The sequence below is a fragment of the Nelusetta ayraudi genome, unplaced genomic scaffold (assembly GCF_046127955.1).
Source record: "Nelusetta ayraudi isolate G7.1 ecotype Tasmania unplaced genomic scaffold, CSIRO-AGI_Nayr_v1 ptg000256l, whole genome shotgun sequence".
Taxonomy (NCBI): Eukaryota; Metazoa; Chordata; class Actinopteri; order Tetraodontiformes; family Monacanthidae; genus Nelusetta; species Nelusetta ayraudi.
Genome location: NW_027466305.1, coordinates 116,588 through 135,617, shown reverse-complemented (window position 1 = coordinate 135,617; position 19,030 = coordinate 116,588). Strand labels below are relative to the sequence as shown.

Genomic DNA, 19,030 nt, shown 5'->3' with positions numbered 1-19,030 from the left:
TGAGTGTTTGAGAAGATGACTTTCACTGAGTGCCGTTGTTCAGCAGCCTGATGCTGAACGTTGTGTAACTTCAAGTGTTGACGAAACAAAGTGCGTTCCACTCGGATTATTACCGAGCACTGTTCTAACACTGCGACCCGTGTTGCTTTACTACACTAAAGACGCGACGCTGTGTTTGTCGAACCTGGAATCGCGATTTTCACGACCGCCGCGAACGCACCGCGGATCAAGACCGCGAGCCAATCGCGTTTGACATCCTGCAGTAGGAGGCCAATCAGAGCCGTTCGTGCTGTAGCGATGGGAAGCACGGCTCTTTTCACAGAAGCGGTTCTTTCGGCTCGGCTCACTAAAAAAAAGAGTCGGGGGCTCTTTTGGCTCCCAAGCGGCCCCTTAGAGTTTCTTTCATGCTGATATTATTTTGATATCAAATGACTTGCAAAAATGAATGAATCGACATGCAACACGATACCAAATCAAACAACCACCTCGATACAACTGTGTGCTGTGAAGGAACATTAGCGACACATCACAACAAGATAAAAACGAGCATTTACAAAACAAAAAAAGCAGCATTCAGTTAAAAATGTCCAGTTCCTTTGTGTGTGTGTGTGTGTGTGTGTGTGTGTGAGTTGTATATACTAAGGTATTTATCCATCCCGGTTTTTTTTTAACTTTGTTTTTATTGTTTTCCTGAGTAAAAACAAAAACACAAAAAAACTCCGCGACCGGATGTGGATCATCGAGCAGTTTCCGGTTCGGCTCGCGGGGGGTGGGGGTTTCTATGCTAATTTATTGTTTAAAACAGCAATTCAAAAGAAAGACGAAAAAAAAAAGACTCAATCAGGCAGCTGGCTCTCTTGGTTTGCTTCAAAAGAGCCGGCTCTTTGAACCGGTTCGTTCGCGAACGATCCATCACTGAGAGAGAGAGAGAGAGAGAGAGAGAGAGAGAGAGAGAGAGAGAGAGAGAGAGAGAGAGAGACAGACAGACAGACAGACCGCGCAGCGGAGCCACGGAGAGTCACCGCCGGCACCGGGGCCACACAGACGGACACAACGAGCAGCCAGCAGCCTCTCAGCAGCCAGTCAGCCAGTCAGTCAGCAGCCACAGCAGCAGCAGCAGCAGCAACAGTAACAGCACAGATGGTGAGTGAGTCTCCCTCTCTTTCTTCCTCCGCCGCTTCTTCTTGTGTGTGATGAGGTGCGTTAGTGATGTCCGTCCGCCCGGTTGGATGGGGGGCGGATATAGCGGAGCCGAGCCGAGCCAAGCCGAGCCGAGCCGGCGGTTCGGGCTGCACTCCCAATGGCAGATATTTTAAAGAAGAGAAGAAGAAAAAAAAAAAAAAATCTTTCAATTGTTCGTTGTTCTGCTCCGCCACACCGGAGGTGTTTGCTTTATTATTCTTATTTCCCTGGATGTGGAAATGAATCGGCCGCCGTCGTGTTTTGTTCCTGCTAGCAGAGCATCGCACCCCCCCCCCCCCCCTCAATCTCTCCCCCCTCCCTCCAGCTAGCTTGGATGCTAATTAAAATCAACCGACGGCTTGAGTTCAATACTCACAAATCACACTTTCACAGCCCGCACACGAGGCTCGCGGAGGCGGCAGCTGTTAGCCTCGCTCGTATAGCATAGTATAGAAGAGTCGAGTGCAGTGTGTGTTGTAAAGGTGTCGTGAAGGCAGCAGTCGAGTGTAGTAGCTCCTCTTCCTCATTTATCCCGAGTGTCTTTTTCCTCCCATTTCCACCGGGTTAATTATTGAATCCTCCACTTTATTGAAGTCGCATCTTTATTCATACCAAACTACACAATGGTGACTGCCCGCTAAATAGTCACATAAATAATAATTTTTAAAATATATATATATAGTACCTTTGTATTTGTGTATTTTGTGTTATTGTTATTTGTCTAGACCAGGTGGTGGGCACACTTTTGTACTGCTGGAGTCACAATGGCTTCTAATATATGACAGAGGGCTGGGGGTGGAGCAGCAGCAGCAGATGGATGGAGTGTTTTGCTGAGCCGCCTCATTGGAGGAAAAAAGAAATCCAAACCGTACATCATGGAATGTGTGTGTGTGTGTTTGTGGTGTCTTCGAAGGTGCGCAGTGTTGAGCTCTTTACTGCAATCAATGCAGCTATTTTATTACTTACCGGCTATTAAAATAGTTAGAAAGGCTTAACTGGCCGCATATGGCCCCCGGGCCGTAGTTTGCCCATCCTGGTCCAGACTATCATTGTCATCGTGGAGAGGATGGTGGGTTTTGGGAGGCTTGGCAGAGTCATGTGCAACATTGGCTGACTAACGAATCAGGTGGATCTTCTTCAGTCCAGTGTGCACCGTCCATCACCGTCTCTCACACACACACACACACACACACACACACACACACACACACAGGGACTTTGAGGACTCCCTCCTGCTGCAGGAAGTCAAGTGTGGTGTGAAGCGGCTGAACTGCTGCTTAGTTTAATTCCAAACAGGCTGATTGACTGGACTTAACCCCCCCCCCCTTCCACACAGTGACACACCACACACACACACACACACTGACACACACAAGCCCGGCACCACCATGTGTTGCACCCTGATTGTGTGTTTTGTCCGCGGCCCTGTGTGTTTGTGTTGCACCAGAGCCTCCAGACCACTTAATCCTCTGCTGCGGGTTTCCGCCATCACCGCACTCTCTCATTACGGCCACCGGGGGCATATGGCCAGCCAGCCAGCCAGCCAGCGGGCTTAGAGCAAGACTCTGCCTCCTTCTCATTTCCTGTCCTGAGTATCAGAGAGAGAGAGAGAGAGAGAGAGAGAGAGAGAGAGAGAGAGAGAGAGAGAGAGAGAGAGAGAGAGAGACTCCCCCAGTCTGCTAGTTTGAGTGCAGATCAGGTGGTGGGCAAACTGTTGGACTGGTGGGTCAGTGGGTTCTACAGTGTGCCAGAGGGGGTAGCGGAGCAGCAGCAGATGGATGCAGTGTTCTGGTGAGCCTCCTCATAGGAGGAAACTATCATGTTGCTGTAATAAAGCAAAAGCAAAGTTGCAACCAAATCAGTGTTTCTGAAGCCACTCGGTGTTGAGCTTTTACAACCATCCAGAACCACCAGAACCACCAAGGTTTTCAGCTCTTTATTGAAACAACTCTGGACACACCGCAAACATGGAGGAGACGCTGCTGTTTGATGACTGACTGAAGTTTAACGGGCCGCATATTGCCCCCGGGCCGTAGTTTACCCACCCCTGGCATAGAACATTATGCATGCGTGTGTGTGTGTGTGTGTGTGTGTGTGTGTGTGTGTGTGTGTGTGTGTGTGTGTGTGTGTGTGTGCGTGTGTGTGCGCGTGTGTGCGCGTGTGTGCGCGTGTGTGCGCGTGTGTGCGTGTGTGTGCGCGTGTGTGCGTGTGTGTGTGTGCGTGTGTGTGTGTGTGTGTGTGTGTGTGAGGCACCGGGCGGGGCGGGGCTTGCTGCTCCCCTGGATTCCAGGAGGAGGAACCAGGTGGTTGTGAAAGAAGCTTCTCCTGCCTGGCTGGCAGGCTGTTCCTGTCCACACAGGCTCTGCGTCTCGGCCCACATTCCTACACAACACACACACACACACACACGTTCCTGGTTCTGTTCCGGGCTGCAGGAATCTGGAGGCTGGGCTCAGACCTCCAACCTGGAGATGTGGGACTTTTTGTCGGGGGTTTGGTTGTTGTGGCTCCGATCACAGCGACGTTGGTCTTCCCTTGAAAATCCATCAGTTTCCTGTAACCTACACCAACCCTCCCCTACCTACACCAACCTACACCAACCTTCCACAACCCTCTCCAACCTACACCAACCCTCCCCTACCTACACCAACCCTCCCCTACCTACACCAACCTACACCCACCTACACCAACCTACACCAACCCTCCCCTACCTACACCAACCCTCCCCTACCTACACCAACCTACACCCACCTGCACCAACCTACACCAACCTACACCAACCTACACCAACCCTCCCCAACCTACACCAACCTGCTGTGTGGACCTCAACATACAAGCTGGAGATCCTCCCCACCTGGACTCTTCTCATTCCACTGCTGGTCATCTCTGGGGGGTTGCCAGCAGAAAATCCAGGGGGCGCCGCCTCTGCAAGTGGACTCGCAAAGTCAAATATTCACGTTTCCTCTCATTGTCGCTGATCAGTGAATGAAGGCAGAAGCTTCAGTTCTTCAGTTCACACACTTCTCCACTGAAAATGTTCAGTTTGGTTTAATCCTTCAAACTGATTGCAGTGTTTTTATTTTGAGATTTAACAGTGGTGCTAAAAACGGAGGAGGGGGGAAATGAGCGGATGAGATGTTGGAATATCCTGGAGTGTATGGAAGCAATAAGCAAGTGCTGGAAACTGAAGAAGAAGAAGAAGGAGAAGAAGAAGAAGAAGAAGAAGTAGAAGTAGAAGAAGAAGAGGGTTCATGGAGTTCAGCTGTCTACAAACAAGTTGCTGACTAAGATGAACAATGCAGAGCCTTCAGGCAGGAAGTGAAAATGAAAATAAAATCAGCTGTGGGGGGGGGGCAGGAAGTGCTGGAGCTCCTGCTGCTGTCTGAAGGTCTGGACAGTGGTTGGGTGATGTGCTGGACCGGGGGGGGGTTCCTGCTGGGCTCCTCTGCAGGAGAACACAGGTGTGAAGACTTCAGCCAGAGAGGTTGAGCAGAAGTCCAGAATAGGTGGAAAAATAATGGATGGATTAGTGGACAACAAAAGTCATTGTTAGTTGCAGCCCTGTTGCACCCCTGGCTGTGTAAACACCGGGCCCGGACTCTGGGTCCTGGAATTCTGTGACATCAGCGGCTGAAGCAGCCAGCAGCTCCTTCTGGCCTTGTAGGGGCCTGTCGCTGCTCCCAGGCGGCGCCACCTTCAGGGCTCGGGATGAAGGACGGTAAACCTGAGGCCTGGGGGGGGCTCGTCGTGACCTTTAACCCCGACCCACCCCACCATCTTTATGACCAAGCCAGTGTTTTTGAAGCAGCGTGTTGTGTAAACAGATTATAGTGTGGTGGGGGTGTGGGGGGGGGGGGTATAATGGTTGCTCTGAGGCCCCAGGGGGGTCCTCATCTTTTGCCTGCCTTTATGCTGTGTATGCTAAGCTAAGCTAGGCTACCTGTCGAGCCCCCCTGGAAGAAGAAGAAGAAGAAGAAGAAGAAGAAGTGGAGTCACCAGCAGACTTCACCTGCAGAGGGTTTGAAGAAGAAAGAGTCCAGCTGGGGCCTGCCCCCCCCCCACACACACACACGCAGCTCCTGCTGCTTTGGCTCCGGTCCTGCTGATCAGAGGTCACGTTGTCGCGACAACACTGAGCTCTTTCTTTCTTTCTTTCTTTCCTTCCCTTTTTTTCTCAAGGCGTGAGAAGACTGACACGCACGCACGCACACACACACACACACACACACACACACGTTGAGACTGTAAGACGCAGGAAGTGAGATCTATCACAACTTCCTGCCGCAATCAAACGGTTGGCTGCCACTCCAGAACTTGTGTACATATAAGGCAACAAACACAGTCTGTGTGCATGTGCGTGTGTGTGTGTGTGTGTGTGTGTGCGTGTGTGTGTGTGTGTGTGCGTGCCCTCTAACACTTGCAGTTGTTGTTGGAGTAAATTAGTTTTTTTTTCCCTCCTTTGCACTGCGTGACTTTGGTCATGTGACCAGCAGTAGTTCACTGCCGCCATCCACCTGCGCGGACAGGTGGTCCCAGCGAGCGGCCCACACACACACACGCACACACACACACACACACACACACACACAGGAAGTGGTGGAGCGGGTGGGTGAACCCCTGCTGACAGGATTCCTGGTTTGTAGTGAGAAGACGGCCATGACACCTACAGGAAGTGGGTGTGGCCCTAAAGGTGGGGGAGGTGGAGGATGGGGTCCGGTAGGAGGTCTGAGTACCAGGTCCGACCACCAGGGGGAGGGGCTTTCGGTTGGTTTTCAGTGTGAAAGAAAGTAAAGCAACAGTTTGGAAGATTAATGAAGCAGCAGGAGGGGAGATCACACACACACACACACACACACACACACACACACACACACACAGTGCCTTTCCAGCCAATCAGCCGTTACATAAGAGGGTTTTGATAAAGTCTGTGGTGAACTTTTCCCTTGGCTGGTTCTCAGGGGGTAGGGGTGGAGCTAAACCAGGAAGTGGCTTCTAGATATCTGCTGACACCACCCACCAGGGGGCATCTGAATGAACATGCTACTCCATTCTGTTTTTTGAAAAGAAAGGTCACAGCAGCAGTAACAGCAGCAGCAGTAGCAACAGCAGCAGCAGCAGTAGCAGCAGTAACAGCAGTAACAGCAGCAGCAGCAGTAACAACAGTAGCAGTAACAGCAGCAGCAGCAGTAACAACAGTAGCAGTAACAGCAGTAACAGCAGCAGTAACAACAGTAGCAGCAGCAGCAGCAGCAGCAGTAACAGCAGTAGCAGCAGTAACAGCAGCAGTAACAGCAGTAACAGCAGCAGTAACAGCAGCAGTAACAGCAGCAGCAGTAACAGCAGTAACAGCAGCAGCAGCAGTAACAGCAGCAGCAGCAGTAGCAGCAGTAACAACAGTAGCAGTAACAGCAGTAACAGCAGCAGTAACAGCAGCAGTAACAACAGTAGCAGTAGCAGCAGTAACAGCAGCAGCAGCAGTAACAGCAGCAGCAGCAGCAGCAGTAACAGCAGTAGCAGCAGTAACAGCAGCAGTAACAGCAGCAGTAACAGCAGCAGTAACAGCAGTAACAGCAGTAACAGCAGCAGCAGTAACAGCAGCAGCAGTAACAGCAGCAGTAACAGCAGTAACAGCAGCAGTAACAGCAGCAGCAGTAACAGCAGCAGCAGTAACAGCAGCAGTAGCAGCAGTAACAACAGTAGCAGTAACAGCAGTAACAGCAGTAACAGCAGCAGTAACAGCAGTAACAGCAGCAGTAACAACAGTAGCAGTAGCAGCAGTAACAGTAGTAGCAGCAGTAACAGCAGCAGTAACAGCAGTAGCAGTAACAGCAGCAGCAGTAACAGCAGTAGCAGCAGTAACAGCAGCAGTAGCAGCAGTAACAGCAGCAGTAACAGCAGCAGTAACAGCAGCAGCAGTAACAGCAGTAACAGCAGCAGCAGCAGTAACAGCAGCAGCAGCAGTAGCAGCAGTAACAACAGTAGCAGTAACAGCAGCAGTAACAGCAGCAGTAACAACAGTAGCAGTAGCAGCAGTAACAGCAGCAGCAGCAGTAACAGCAGCAGCAGCAGCAGCAGTAACAGCAGTAGCAGCAGTAACAGCAGCAGTAACAGCAGCAGTAACAGCAGCAGCAGCAGTAACAGCAGCAGCAGTAACAGCAGCAGTAGCAGCAGTAACAACAGTAGCAGTAACAGCAGTAACAGCAGTAACAGCAGCAGTAACAGCAGTAACAGCAGCAGTAACAACAGTAGCAGTAGCAGCAGTAACAGTAGTAGCAGCAGTAACAGCAGCAGTAACAGCAGTAGCAGTAACAGCAGTAGCAGTAACAGCAGCAGCAGCAGCAGCAGTAACAGCAGTAGCAGCAGCAGCAGCAGTAACAGCAGCAGCAGTAACAGCAGCAGCAGTAACAGCAGCAGTAACAGCAGTAGCAGCAGCAGCAGTAACAGCAGTAGCAGCAGCAGCAGCAGCAGCAGTAACAGCAGTAGCAGCAGCAGCAGCAGTAGCAACAGCAGTAACAGCAGTAACAGCAGCAGTAACAGCAGTAGCAGCAGCAGCAGCAGCAGCAGCAGTAGCAGCAGCAGTAGCAACAGCAGTAACAGCAGTAACAGCAGCAGTAACAGCAGTAACAGCAGCAGTAACAACAGTAGCAGTAGCAGCAGTAACAGTAGTAGCAGCAGTAACAGCAGCAGTAACAGCAGTAGCAGTAACAGCAGTAGCAGTAACAGCAGCAGCAGCAGCAGCAGTAACAGCAGTAGCAGCAGCAGCAGCAGTAACAGCAGCAGCAGTAACAGCAGCAGCAGTAACAGCAGCAGTAACAGCAGTAGCAGCAGCAGCAGTAACAGCAGCAGCAGTAACAGCAGCAGCAGCAGCAGTAACAGCAGTAGCAGCAGCAGCAGCAGTAGCAACAGCAGTAACAGCAGTAACAGCAGCAGTAACAGCAGTAGCAGCAGCAGCAGCAGCAGCAGCAGCAGTAACAGCAGCAGCAGTAACAGCACCAGATTGATTATAATGTTTCATTCACGCTGCTGTTTCTCCTCCAGGACACTCGGAGCAGCAGCGAGGAGAAACCTGTGCAGCGATCCAAAGTAGGTCCCGCCCACCCTGTCACCACACCACCACCATCATCATCATCATCATCATCATTGGCGTGACTTCCTGGTTGTGTGCAGGTGAAGATCCAGTTTAATTCTCTCTCTCTCTCTCTCTCTCTCTCTCTCTCTCTCTCTCTCTCTCTCTCTCTCTCTCTCTCTCTCTCTCTCTCTCTCCCCCCCCCCAGTCGTTCAGTTTCAAGGCGCCCCAGAAGGAGGTGTGCTCCTCCTGTGAGAAGACCGTCTACCCCATGGAGCGGCTGGTGGCCAACAACCAGGTCTTCCACTCCAGCTGCTTCTGCTGCAAACACTGCAACACCAAGCTCAGGTTGGCCCCGCCCCCTCCCTCGCTCCCTCCCTCTCTCTGCCTCCTCTCCCTCCTGACCGCCCCCTCTCGCCCTCTCCTCAGCCTGGGCAGCTTTGCGGCCCTGCAGGGGGAGTTCTACTGCAAGCCTCACTTCCAGCAGCTCTTCAAGAGCAAAGGCAACTACGACGAGGGCTTCGGCCGCAAGCAGCACAAGGAGCTCTGGGCCTCCAAGGAGGCGGCGGACACCAAGACGGCGTGAGGGGAGGAGCCGGAAGACCCCGCCCACCTCACCTGACCCCCCACCTGCTCTCCACCCGCCACCACAACAACAACAACAGCAACAATGTGCACAATTGGTTAGAAATCTTGAAAAAAAAACAAAACAAAAAAAAAAGTCCAACTCTCCTGGACGTCTTTCCTCTCCTCCTCCTCCTCCTCCTCCTCCTCCTCCTCCTCCTCCTCCTTCTTCCTGCATCGTTGACATTTCCTGTTTTTGATTGTGACCAAATATTCCCCACCACTGCGTGAAGTTGGAGCAGAGTTCCGCCACGCTGTTTCTTTCCCTGCCGTTCGCTCCTCATCCTGTCCTCTTTTCTTCTGTCTTTGATGTTGAACTGCTGAGGCAGCGGCAGCGACGCTCAGGTTGGATTTTTAGAAATCTTCTCGCTCCATTCTGTCACCTCGCAAGCAGTAATAACAACAATAATAATAACAATAATAATAATAATAATAATATTAATGATAATAATGGTAAATGAATAATAATACAACTGTCCAGACGGTGGCGCTGCAGCTGCTGTTACACATCTTTCTGTGGATCCAACAGGGTAAAAGAGAAGATCAACCGCTCACCTCCACCCCTCCTCTCTCCCTCTCTCTCTCCCTCTCTCTCTCCGCCTCCTCCCCCCACTCTGCGTTCTGATTGGACGTTCCTGTCGGTACTCGCTGGGACGGGCTGTGTCCCAAAACGCCTTATCTCACCGCATCGTTTGTCATCATGGACATCATTTCAAAGAAAAAAGAACACTTGAGTTCTCTCTCTCTCCCTCTCTCTCTCTCCCTCTCTCACTCTCTCTCTCTCACTCTCTCTCTCTCTCCCTCTCTCACTCTCTCACTCTCTCTCTCTCTCCCTCTCTCACTCACTCTCTCTCTCTCTCTACCCCTCCCCTCTGTCTCTCCAAAGCCCCCTGGATGAGACGCCCCCTACTGTCTGTCTGTCTGTCTGTCTGTCTGTCTGTCTGTCATGTGACTGTTGCCTCTGATTTCCATGAAAAATCTCTCAATGCCTCTTTTTGTGGTCATGTGGGTTTTTTGTTTTTTTTTATTTAATTTTTTTAAATTCTATTTTTAATTTTTCCTTTTCAAAGGAGTTTCCCTGCGGCTCTGTTTTGACTTGCAGCGAGTTAAGGACCTACGCTTTTCACCGTTCACTCATCATTTCAAAGTTTCGCTCAATGAGGCACAAGATGCTGTGTGTTCGCAGCGCCCCCTGCTGCCCGGGGGAGGGAAGGGAAGTGTGACGCTCGTGTCCAGTATTGAACAGAGTAGCCTTTGGGGACGTCAGAGGGGACGCTGCCCCCCGCAGACCACAGATGGAATTAGATTTCTGCTCTCCAACCAGGACTCGAGAGGCCTTAGGAGATGAAAAGTCATCGTCCAACCCCTTTTCAACGACGCCAATCACAAGAAAACCTAAAAAAAAACCATGAAAGATGAATGGATTGATTCGAGCGGCCGGCGCCCCCTTCTGTCCCCCCCACCCCCCCCCCCCACCCCCCCTCCCCGGTGTGCGACGTAGTTCTCTCTGTGTCCTGAGTGTGGAGCTGTTTGTTTGACCTTTTTTTTTTTTTTGTGAAACGCTTGAAATCATCAGGACTCTTTGTACGTCAACACACACACACACACACACACACACACACACACACACACAGCGTCTCTGTCAGCAGTTAGCCAAGGTTGGGCTGCAGGTAGCGGCTCAGGTCAATCACTGCGTTGGATCCGGGACTCCTGGGTTCTTCGGTCTCTGGTGTTGCTGTTCTTCCCGACGCTGTCCTGTGCACGAAGGCGTCTTCTCTCCTCTTCTCTCCTCTTCTCTTCTCTCCTCTTCTCTTCTCTTCTTTCTTTCTTTCTTTGCACCTTTTCTTTGAGTTTGTTCTGGAGATGAATGAAGCCTGGAGCTGCTGGGCGGAGGTGGCCTTACAGCGACACAACGCCGACTGTTGGTGCAGTCCCTCTCCGCTCTCTGTCGCCCCCGTCTGGTGGGACAGGAGCGTCGTGATTTTTGAAAAAAAAAAAAAAAAGAAATGTACGCGCGGCCCCTCCTGCCCCGTTTCTATGCCAACAAACACAATCATCTTTTTGCATTTGTTTGTTTTTATTATTTTTTACATGCTTTTGGAAGAAAAAAAATAAATAAATGCTGGTGTTGATTTAATGCTGCAGCTTCACTGTTTTTATTAACCAACAGAGAGATAGGATAGACAGCCGCAGGCCATCCATCCATCAATTCATCCATCCATCAATTCATCCATTCATCCATCCATCCATCAATTCATCCATCCATTCATCTATTCATCCATCCATCCATCCATCTGCTGGAGCCTGCCAGCTGCCACTGGGTGACGGCAGGGCGACACCCTGGACCAGTGGACACCCAGAGACACACAAAGACAGTCCAGCATTCACATGGTTGTGTGTGTGTATGTGTGTGTGTGTGTGTGTGTGTGTGTGTGTGTGTGTGTTGGTGTGAGGCACCAGGTGGGGCGGGGCTTGCTGCTCCCCTGGATTCCAGGAGGAGGAACCAGGTGGTTGTGAAAGAAGATTCTCCTGCAGGCTCTTCCTGTCCACACAGGCTCCGCATTTCACCCACATTCCCACACACACACACAAACACACACACACACACACACACACACACACTGACCTTTGACCCCACATGGCCACCCCGAGTTTAAAAAGCTGGAGAACCCGGAGAGAACCCACGCAGACACTGGGAGAACACTGAAGTTCAAATACACATTGTGTACTTCAGTAAAAGTACAGATACTTCAAAGTAAAAGTAAGAAAGTCCACATTGTGAAATGTACTGAAGTCAAGATTCATTCTTTGGAGGGAGCAGAACGTTCACATACTTGTGTTCAAATGTAGAGGACGGAAGTTAAAGCACTTAAGAGAAACTTTAGAAAATGTGCAGTACAGTGGAGTACAGTAGTTCAGCAAGTATTTGTACTTGGGCTCCTTCCCGCCTCTGCTGGTCGGCGCCACCCGGCCGTCAGTCAGTCACGTTGCACCGTGGACGTTCCTTGAAGCTCCACCAGGGGCCAGTCAAGGACCAGATGAAGGCCGACTCCGCTCCGAGGGAGATCCTGAGCAGGAAGTACCTGCAAGCAGCAGATCCTGCAGGTGCTGTCCTACCTGCACAGGTGAGTTCAGCCAAAGGACAGCAGTCGGTGTGAGGGGTCTGGAATTCACCGAGACAGCCCAGAAACTGCTTGCAACTTCCTGCACGTTCATGTTTCTGCAAAAACAGGAAACAATTCCTTTAAACGGGTTCAATAGAGCTCAGACTGTGCTAGCATGCTAACAGGCGAAGCTAAGACGGGAATGAATTCAATTCAAGAAGTGTGCGAGTCCCTGCTGGTAGCAAAGCAGCGCCCCCTGCTGTCTGTCCGTTCACACGCTGAGCCTCAAGCGTCTTCTTTGTATTGTTGTTGTGTTGTTGTTGTGTTGTGGTTGCCTTACGGTTTTCTCGCCAACATTTTAGAGTCAAATATTTATTGATTTTCCAGAATCGTCTTTTCTTATCTTGCAGTCAATGCTTTGGTGGACACATGGAAACAATGCAAACCACTTTCATTTGTTTAAAAAAAGTGAATTCATTTCCTCTTCCTGCACTGCGTGTGATTTATTTCAGTGTTGTGTTTTTTTTAAAAACCTCAAACAAATGCAAATAAACGAATAAAACTGGAACTTGGATATGAACTGTAGCAGCTTTTAAATTCAAATGAATTGCAAATAAATGATTAAAAATAATAAAATTAATTAACAACTCATAGTTTGTCCTCGTTCAGAGTTTAAAGTCAAACTGTTTTCACCTTTTTGGGAAATAAAAAACCTCACTATCATTACATAAAAGTTAATGTTGATGACACACACACACACACACACACACACACACTCTTGGGCGACATCCCTCCTGCTGATTCACTCTGAGCCGTTCATGAATCAGCCGTCTGACTCGTTTGGCTGCGTGTTTCCTGCTGGACTCGAGTCTCCAGGTCACCGACTCCCCGGCGACGGCCGCCGTCTCCCAACAATCCCAGTGCGGCCGGAGCGCTGGTCCAACTGGGCCGTCAATCCTGGACCGTGGAACCTTCCAGCACCAACAGAACTGCAGCCAGAACGACGCTCTGCCAGCGGCCAATCACAGGCCTCGTCGTGCCGGGAGGCCGTTTCTGCATCTTACTGCCAGCAGAGGGTGATAGTGGACTGGTGTAGGACCACACTGGGACTGTGTGTGTGTGTGTGTGTGTGTGTGTGTGTGTGTGTGTGTGTGTGTGTGTGTGTCTCCACAGATCGCCCCCTGGTGATGGACAGTGAGACCTTCTCATCCTGAAGTCCAGTGGCGTCCAGTCAGACCTGAACTGGACCCAGACTGGTTCTAACTGGAACCATCGTGTCCCAAACTGGAGCCTTGACTGGAATGAACTGGATTCTGAGGGAAGTGTGGACCGAGCCAGACTGGGTCGCTGTCTGACCAGTCTGACCAGTCCCAGTCTGGCTCCACTAGAAACTGGTCCAACTCTTCTCTGTTCTGTTGTGTTGCTTGTCTGCTTGTCACCATGTGAGGCTGGGCCACACACGCACACACACACGCACACACACACACACACACACACACACACACACTCGCTCACAGGGAACAGAGGAACTGAAGCCAGGAGGAACAAAAAGGGGTGAGGATGAAGGAGGGAGGGGGGTGAGTGCTGGCGTCTAGCTCACTCTCTCTCTCTCACTCTCTCACTCTCTCACTCGCCCTTTTTGTTCGCCCCCTCTGTCCCCTCCCCTCTCTTCTATAAATCCCAGTCTGGCTCCTGGACCAGTTCCACTCCCACCATGGACTCCCAGCAGCTCCAGTCCTCCTACAGGAAGCTCTTCAGCTCCGGGACCCGGGGCGGCGCCGGGACCCGGGTCAGTGCCGGGCCCTGGGGTGGCGCCGGGACCCGGGTCAGTGCCGGGCCCTGGGCGGCGGGCTGGTCCTCCTCCGGCGACCGACTGGACTTCTCTGCCGACAGCCTGCTGCAGGCCCAGTACCGCAACACCGGCACCAACCACCAGGTGGAGCTGATGGGCCTGAACGAGCGCCTGGCCAGCTACATGGAGAAGGTGCAGACGCTGCAGCAGCAGAAGGGGGCGCTGGCGGCCGAGCTGGAGCGGCTGAGGGTGCGAGAGCCCAGCAGGCTGCTGGACGTCTACCAGCAGGAGCTGAGGGAGCAGCGCCACCTGCTGGACACCCTGGCTGGAGCCAAGGACCGCCTGGAGGTCCAGAGGGACAACCTGGCCGCCGAGCTGGCGGCGCTGCGGCAGAGGTAGGCGGAGCTTTGTCCTCTTACCTGTACAGGTGGAGCAGAGAAGCTGCAGCTGCTGCTGCTGCTGCTGCTGCTGCTGCTGCTGCTGCTGAACTCCAGCAGGACCCCAGCCAACCACCGGGGCTTCTGTGCACTCTCAGCCCCTCGACACAGGGATGGAATGCTGGCCCCGCCCACCACCACCCGCTGCCACCAGTGAAAGCAGTGGAACAAAGCTGGAGGCTCCGCAGAGGGAGCAGATGTTCCCTTCACTGTGTGTGTGTGTGTGTGTGTGTGTGTGTGTGTGTGTGTGTGTGTGTGTGTGTGTGTGTGTGTGTGTGTGCTGTGAACCTGTGTTCATCTCCTCCAGCTTGGTCACCCGTGAACTCTGGTGGAACGTCATTGGCCGGATAAGGCTGAGGGGGCGGGCCCAGGGGGCGGAGCCTCTGCTTGATTTTGCAGTTTTTGTCGATTCGCGTCGACTTTGTTGTGCGTTTTCCTGCCGCGTTGTGTTTTTAGCGACCTGCTATTTAAGCCCCTCCCACTGTGTGTGTGACCACGCCCCCCCAGGCTGCAGGAGGAGGCGGCCCGGCGACAGGAGGCGGAGACCAGCCTGAACGCCTTCAGACAGGTGAGGACCAGGCTCCGCTGCTTGTGATTGGCTGAAAGGTGAAGGTGGGCGGAGTCACTGTCAGCGGCGCCACCTGCTGCGTTCCGGTCTCTCAGATAATGTCCATATATTGCGGCGTGTGGGCGGGGCCGGTGGTGAGTGTCGTGTATGTCCCGCCCACCAGCTGCTCAGCCAACCACCGTTGGCTGATAAACTTTAGAGCCAACAGAAAACGTTGTAACCCACAGGTGTCAAACCCCTGGCCCGCGGACCAGATTTGGCCTGCAGTGTTATTATATTTTCAACACACAGCCCCGCCCATCTTTTTACACTGCCAATGGAAAAAATGCAACCCATCAGACAGTGCGACATCACTTCCTGTTTGCAGGACGTGGACGAGGCGTCCCTGACCCGGGTCCATCTGGAGCGGAGGATCGAGTCGCTGCAGGAGGAGATGCTGTTCCTGAGGAGGACCCACGACCAGGTGGAGAACCAGAACCAAGCAGAACCCCCCTCTCCTCCCTGTCCCCTGTGACTGACACACTTCCGGTCCCTCCCCCAGGAAGTGCAGGAGCTGCAGGCTGAGCTGGCGGCCCAGCAGGTGCAGCAGGTGGAGCTGGACGTGTCCAAACCCGACCTGATGGGGGCGCTGAAGGACCTCAGGGTCCAGTATGAGAACATGGCCTCGTCCAACATGCAGGAAACGGAAGAGTGGTATCGCTCCCAGGTAGGGATCGGCGCCGCACCGCCAGCAGGGGGCCGCCAGCAGGGGGCGCCGCAGGCAGACACACTCACGCCCTCCTCTGTGTCCCCCGCCGTGGCAGTTTTCCGACCTGACGGAGGCCGCGGGTCGGAACGCCGAGGCTCTGCGGCGGGCCAAACAGGAAGCACACGAGTACCGGCGCCAGGTCCAAGTCTTGACCTGCGACCTGGAGGCCCTGAGGGCAGCGGTGAGTCAGCGACACACAACACACTGCAGAGAACGCAACACAACACGCTGGAGAACACACAGCACAACACACACTGGAGTACAGCATCATGTGCTCGGCTAACATCCCAGCTAGCCTCCCAGTTAGCTTCACAGCTAACATCCCAGCTAACTCTGTAGCCACCGCTGCTGCCTGGTCCTCCATCAGCAGGTGCAGTGTCTGGGTTTCACCACTAGAGGGATGATGACTCCAGCGTCTCTCCTGCAGAATGATTCCCTGCAGCGCCAGCAGAGGGCGTCGGAGGAGCGTTTCTCCTCAGAGAGCAACAGCCACCAGGACACGGTGCGCCACCTGGAGGAGGAGGTCCAGGGCCTGAAGGTGGAGATGGTGCAGCAGCTGCAGGAGCACCAGGACCTTCTCAACGTCAAGCTGGCCCTGGACCTGGAGATCGCCGCCTACAGGAAGCTGCTGGAGGGAGAGGAGAGCAGGTGACTTCAGCAGGAAGTGACGGGTCAAAGGTCAAAGGTCCCAGTTTGAGTTTCTGACCAGAGATGGTTGATGTTCCTCCTCCAGGATCAGCGTCCCAGTGCAGAGCTTCTCCAAGCTGAACCTCAGAGGTCTGGAGTTGTGGTCACATGACCAGTCACTCTCTCAAGCTTTAGCTCTAGCTCTTAGCCGTTAGCATTCTTGATATATATCTGACATGTGGCTTCCTGCCTTGCAGAAGATGGAATAGCTCCACTCTCTCACTCTCTCACCCCTTCACCTTCTCACCCTCTCACCCTTTCACTCCATCACCCTCTCGCCCCCCCCTCCCCTCTCAGACACCACCCTGGACACCAGGTCCTCTGAGGTGCAGCTGAAGAGGAGCCTCTTGGTGCAGATGGTGGAGACCAGGGACAGTGAGGTAACGGTGGACTCTTGCACGTTGCACTGATCCACCACCGGGTGGTGCTGTTGCTGCTCCCCCAGTGAGGAGCTAGGCTATTCTTAAAGCTCTCTCTCTCCCACTCTCTCTCTCTCTCTCTCTCTCTCTCTGTTCCTCCAGATCATCGAGGAATCCAGCACTGAGCACAAAGATCTTCCCTGAAGTTCAGCCGCTTCACTTCTACAACACAAACAACAAAATTATTTTCTTCTTCTTCTTCTTCTTCTCCTTTTTTTGTCTCTAAAGCCCAAATCACCTCAAACTGAACCAGAGGAGAAGCTTTGGTGAAGAGCCTTCACTTTGATGGAGATGTCAGCGCATGTGGCAGTGGCCTTATCAGCTAGGTGGAGACAGTGGGTGGAGGCTGTGGGTGGAGGCTGTGGGTGGAGACTGTGGGTGGAGACAGTGGGTGGAGGCTGTGGGTGGAGACAGTGGGTGGAGGCTGTGGGTGGAGACTGTGGGTGGAGACAGTGGGTGGAGACAGTGGGTGGAGGCTGTGGGTGGAGGCTGTGGGTGGAGACAGTGGGTGGAGACAGTGGGTGGAGGCTGTGGGTGGAGACAGTGGGTGGAGGCTGTGGGTGGAGACTGTGGGTGGAGACAGTGGGTGGAGACAGTGGGTGGAGGCTGTGGGTGGAGACTGTGGGTGGAGACAGTGGGTGGAGACAGTGGGTGGAGGCTGTGGGTGGAGACAGTGGGTGGAGGCTGTGGGTGGAGGCTGTGGGTGGAGACTGTGGGTGGAGACAGTGGGTGGAGACTGTGGGTGGCGACAGTGGGTGGAGGCTGTGGGTGGAGACTGTGGGTGGAGACAGTGGGTGGAGGCTGTGGGTGGAGACTGTGGGTGGAGACAGTGGGTGGAGACAGTGGGTGGAGGCTGTGGGTGGAGGCTGTGGGTGGAGGCTGTGGGTGGAGACAGTGGGTGGAGGCTGTGGGTGGAGGCTGTGGGTGGAGACTGTGGGTGGAGGCTGTGGGTGGAGGCTGTGGGTGGAGACAGTGGGTGGAGGCTGTGGGTGGAGGCTGTGGGTGGAGACAGTGGGTGGAGACAGTGGGTGGAGGCTGTGGGTGGAGGCTGTGGGTGGAGACAGTGGGTGGAGACAGTGGGTGGAGGCTGTGGGTGGAGACTGTGGGTGGAGACTGTGGGTGGAGGCTGTGGGTGGAGACTGTGGGTGGAGACAGTGGGTGGAGGCTGTGGGTGGAGACAGTGGGTGGAGGCTGTGGGTGGAGACTGTGGGTGGAGACTGTGGGTGGAGACAGTGGGTGGAGGCTGTGGGTGGAGACAGTGGGTGGAGGCTGTGGGTGGAGACATGGCGAGGGACGTGTCAGTGGGCGTCTGTAGGTGTTTGTCCAGAGAAGCTGCAGTCAGGAGTGACCTTGAAACTCCTTCACGACCTTCACTGTAGATTTCATCCCTTGGTTGAAGAAGTTCACGTGGGTCACAATGTCAGATCATCTCCTCCTCCCCCACCTCCTGCTCCTCCTGCTCCGTCCTCGCGCTGATGATAAGACTTCCCGTCAGCAGTTCTTATCTGTGAGGGGTGACGGGAACAAGAGGCTGCTGCACTTCTACAAGTGGAGAAGGTGGCTGACGTGACCTCTGACCTCCAGCAGAGGGCGGAGCCTGCAGAGAGAAAGTCAACCTTGTTGTTCCATAAAAGGGAGGATTTTCATGTGGAAAAAGGCAGGAGGGGAAGGAGGAGTAGGAGGAGAAGGTGGAGTAGTCGGGCGCTACGTCAGTGTAGCCTGAGAGGAAGCTAGCTCACGTTAGCAGGCTTGGGGCTAGTGGTTGGTTAGCAGGCAAGCAATGCCTTGTGTGGTAGAACCTGGCAGCTTTGGCCAGCTTGGTTTTGCAAGTTAGTTTGTTCGCTAAGAGGACTGTTGTGTACTGGCCCGGTGAATCTCCAGACGGCACCAACCCAGACCCAGACACTATCCAGACTGGAGCGCATCGAGATCCAGACCAGACCAAGACTTTATATATCAACGAAAAATAACAACAAAACAGAAGAAAAAGCCCCGGTCCATCCAGTCCCAGACCCAGACCAGACCAGACCAGACCCAGCAAAATGCCTCCGAGTCTGAGACCAGACCCAGACCCTTAAAAGGTGGTCTGGAGACCAAGACCAGCCTCCAGGACTACAACACTAGTTTCTGTGTATTGAAGACTTGAGTTTTTCCACCGTGAAACGTTTCTTCTGTCAGGACGTGGTGGGGGGTGTGACTAAAACATTAGCATTAGCTCCACATTTAAGCATTAATAAAGAAGATGTGTTTGTTGGAGTCGTCGCCTCCTTTTTGTTCTGCTCCTTCGCAGTCCCGTATGCTTCACTTCCTGTCTCTTCGTGACCAGAGTGACGGCAACACGTGGGCAGATAATTGAGGCCAAAAATAGGCCGAGTGTTGGCGGACACGCAGATAAGCACCTGC

The 19,030-nt window shown here is 53.1% G+C and overlaps 2 protein-coding genes across 3 annotated transcripts; both read left to right on the top strand.

Annotated features, from left to right (window-relative positions):
* Window positions 1–994: 994 nt before the first annotated feature.
* Window positions 995–9,107, top strand: limd2 (LIM domain containing 2). The gene is made up of 4 exons (XM_076016993.1): window positions 995–1,143; window positions 8,221–8,265; window positions 8,457–8,596; window positions 8,678–9,107. The coding sequence occupies exons 1-4, from the start codon at window positions 1,141–1,143 to the stop codon at window positions 8,832–8,834; spliced, it is 345 nt and encodes a 114-aa protein (XP_075873108.1). The 5' UTR covers window positions 995–1,140; the 3' UTR covers window positions 8,835–9,107.
* Window positions 9,108–13,386: 4,279 nt separating this feature from the next.
* gfap (glial fibrillary acidic protein) lies at window positions 13,387–17,043 on the top strand. Of its 2 annotated transcripts, XM_076016989.1 has the most exons (9): window positions 13,387–14,163; window positions 14,713–14,773; window positions 15,141–15,236; window positions 15,315–15,479; window positions 15,577–15,702; window positions 15,949–16,169; window positions 16,255–16,298; window positions 16,506–16,588; window positions 16,730–17,043. In XM_076016989.1, the coding sequence occupies exons 1-9, from the start codon at window positions 13,691–13,693 to the stop codon at window positions 16,769–16,771; spliced, it is 1,311 nt and encodes a 436-aa protein (XP_075873104.1). In that variant the 5' UTR covers window positions 13,387–13,690; the 3' UTR covers window positions 16,772–17,043. The 2 variants fall into 2 exon arrangements, 1 of the variants encoding a protein (XP_075873104.1); XR_012925765.1 differs by lacking the exon at window positions 16,255–16,298.
* Window positions 17,044–19,030: the final 1,987 nt, after the last annotated feature.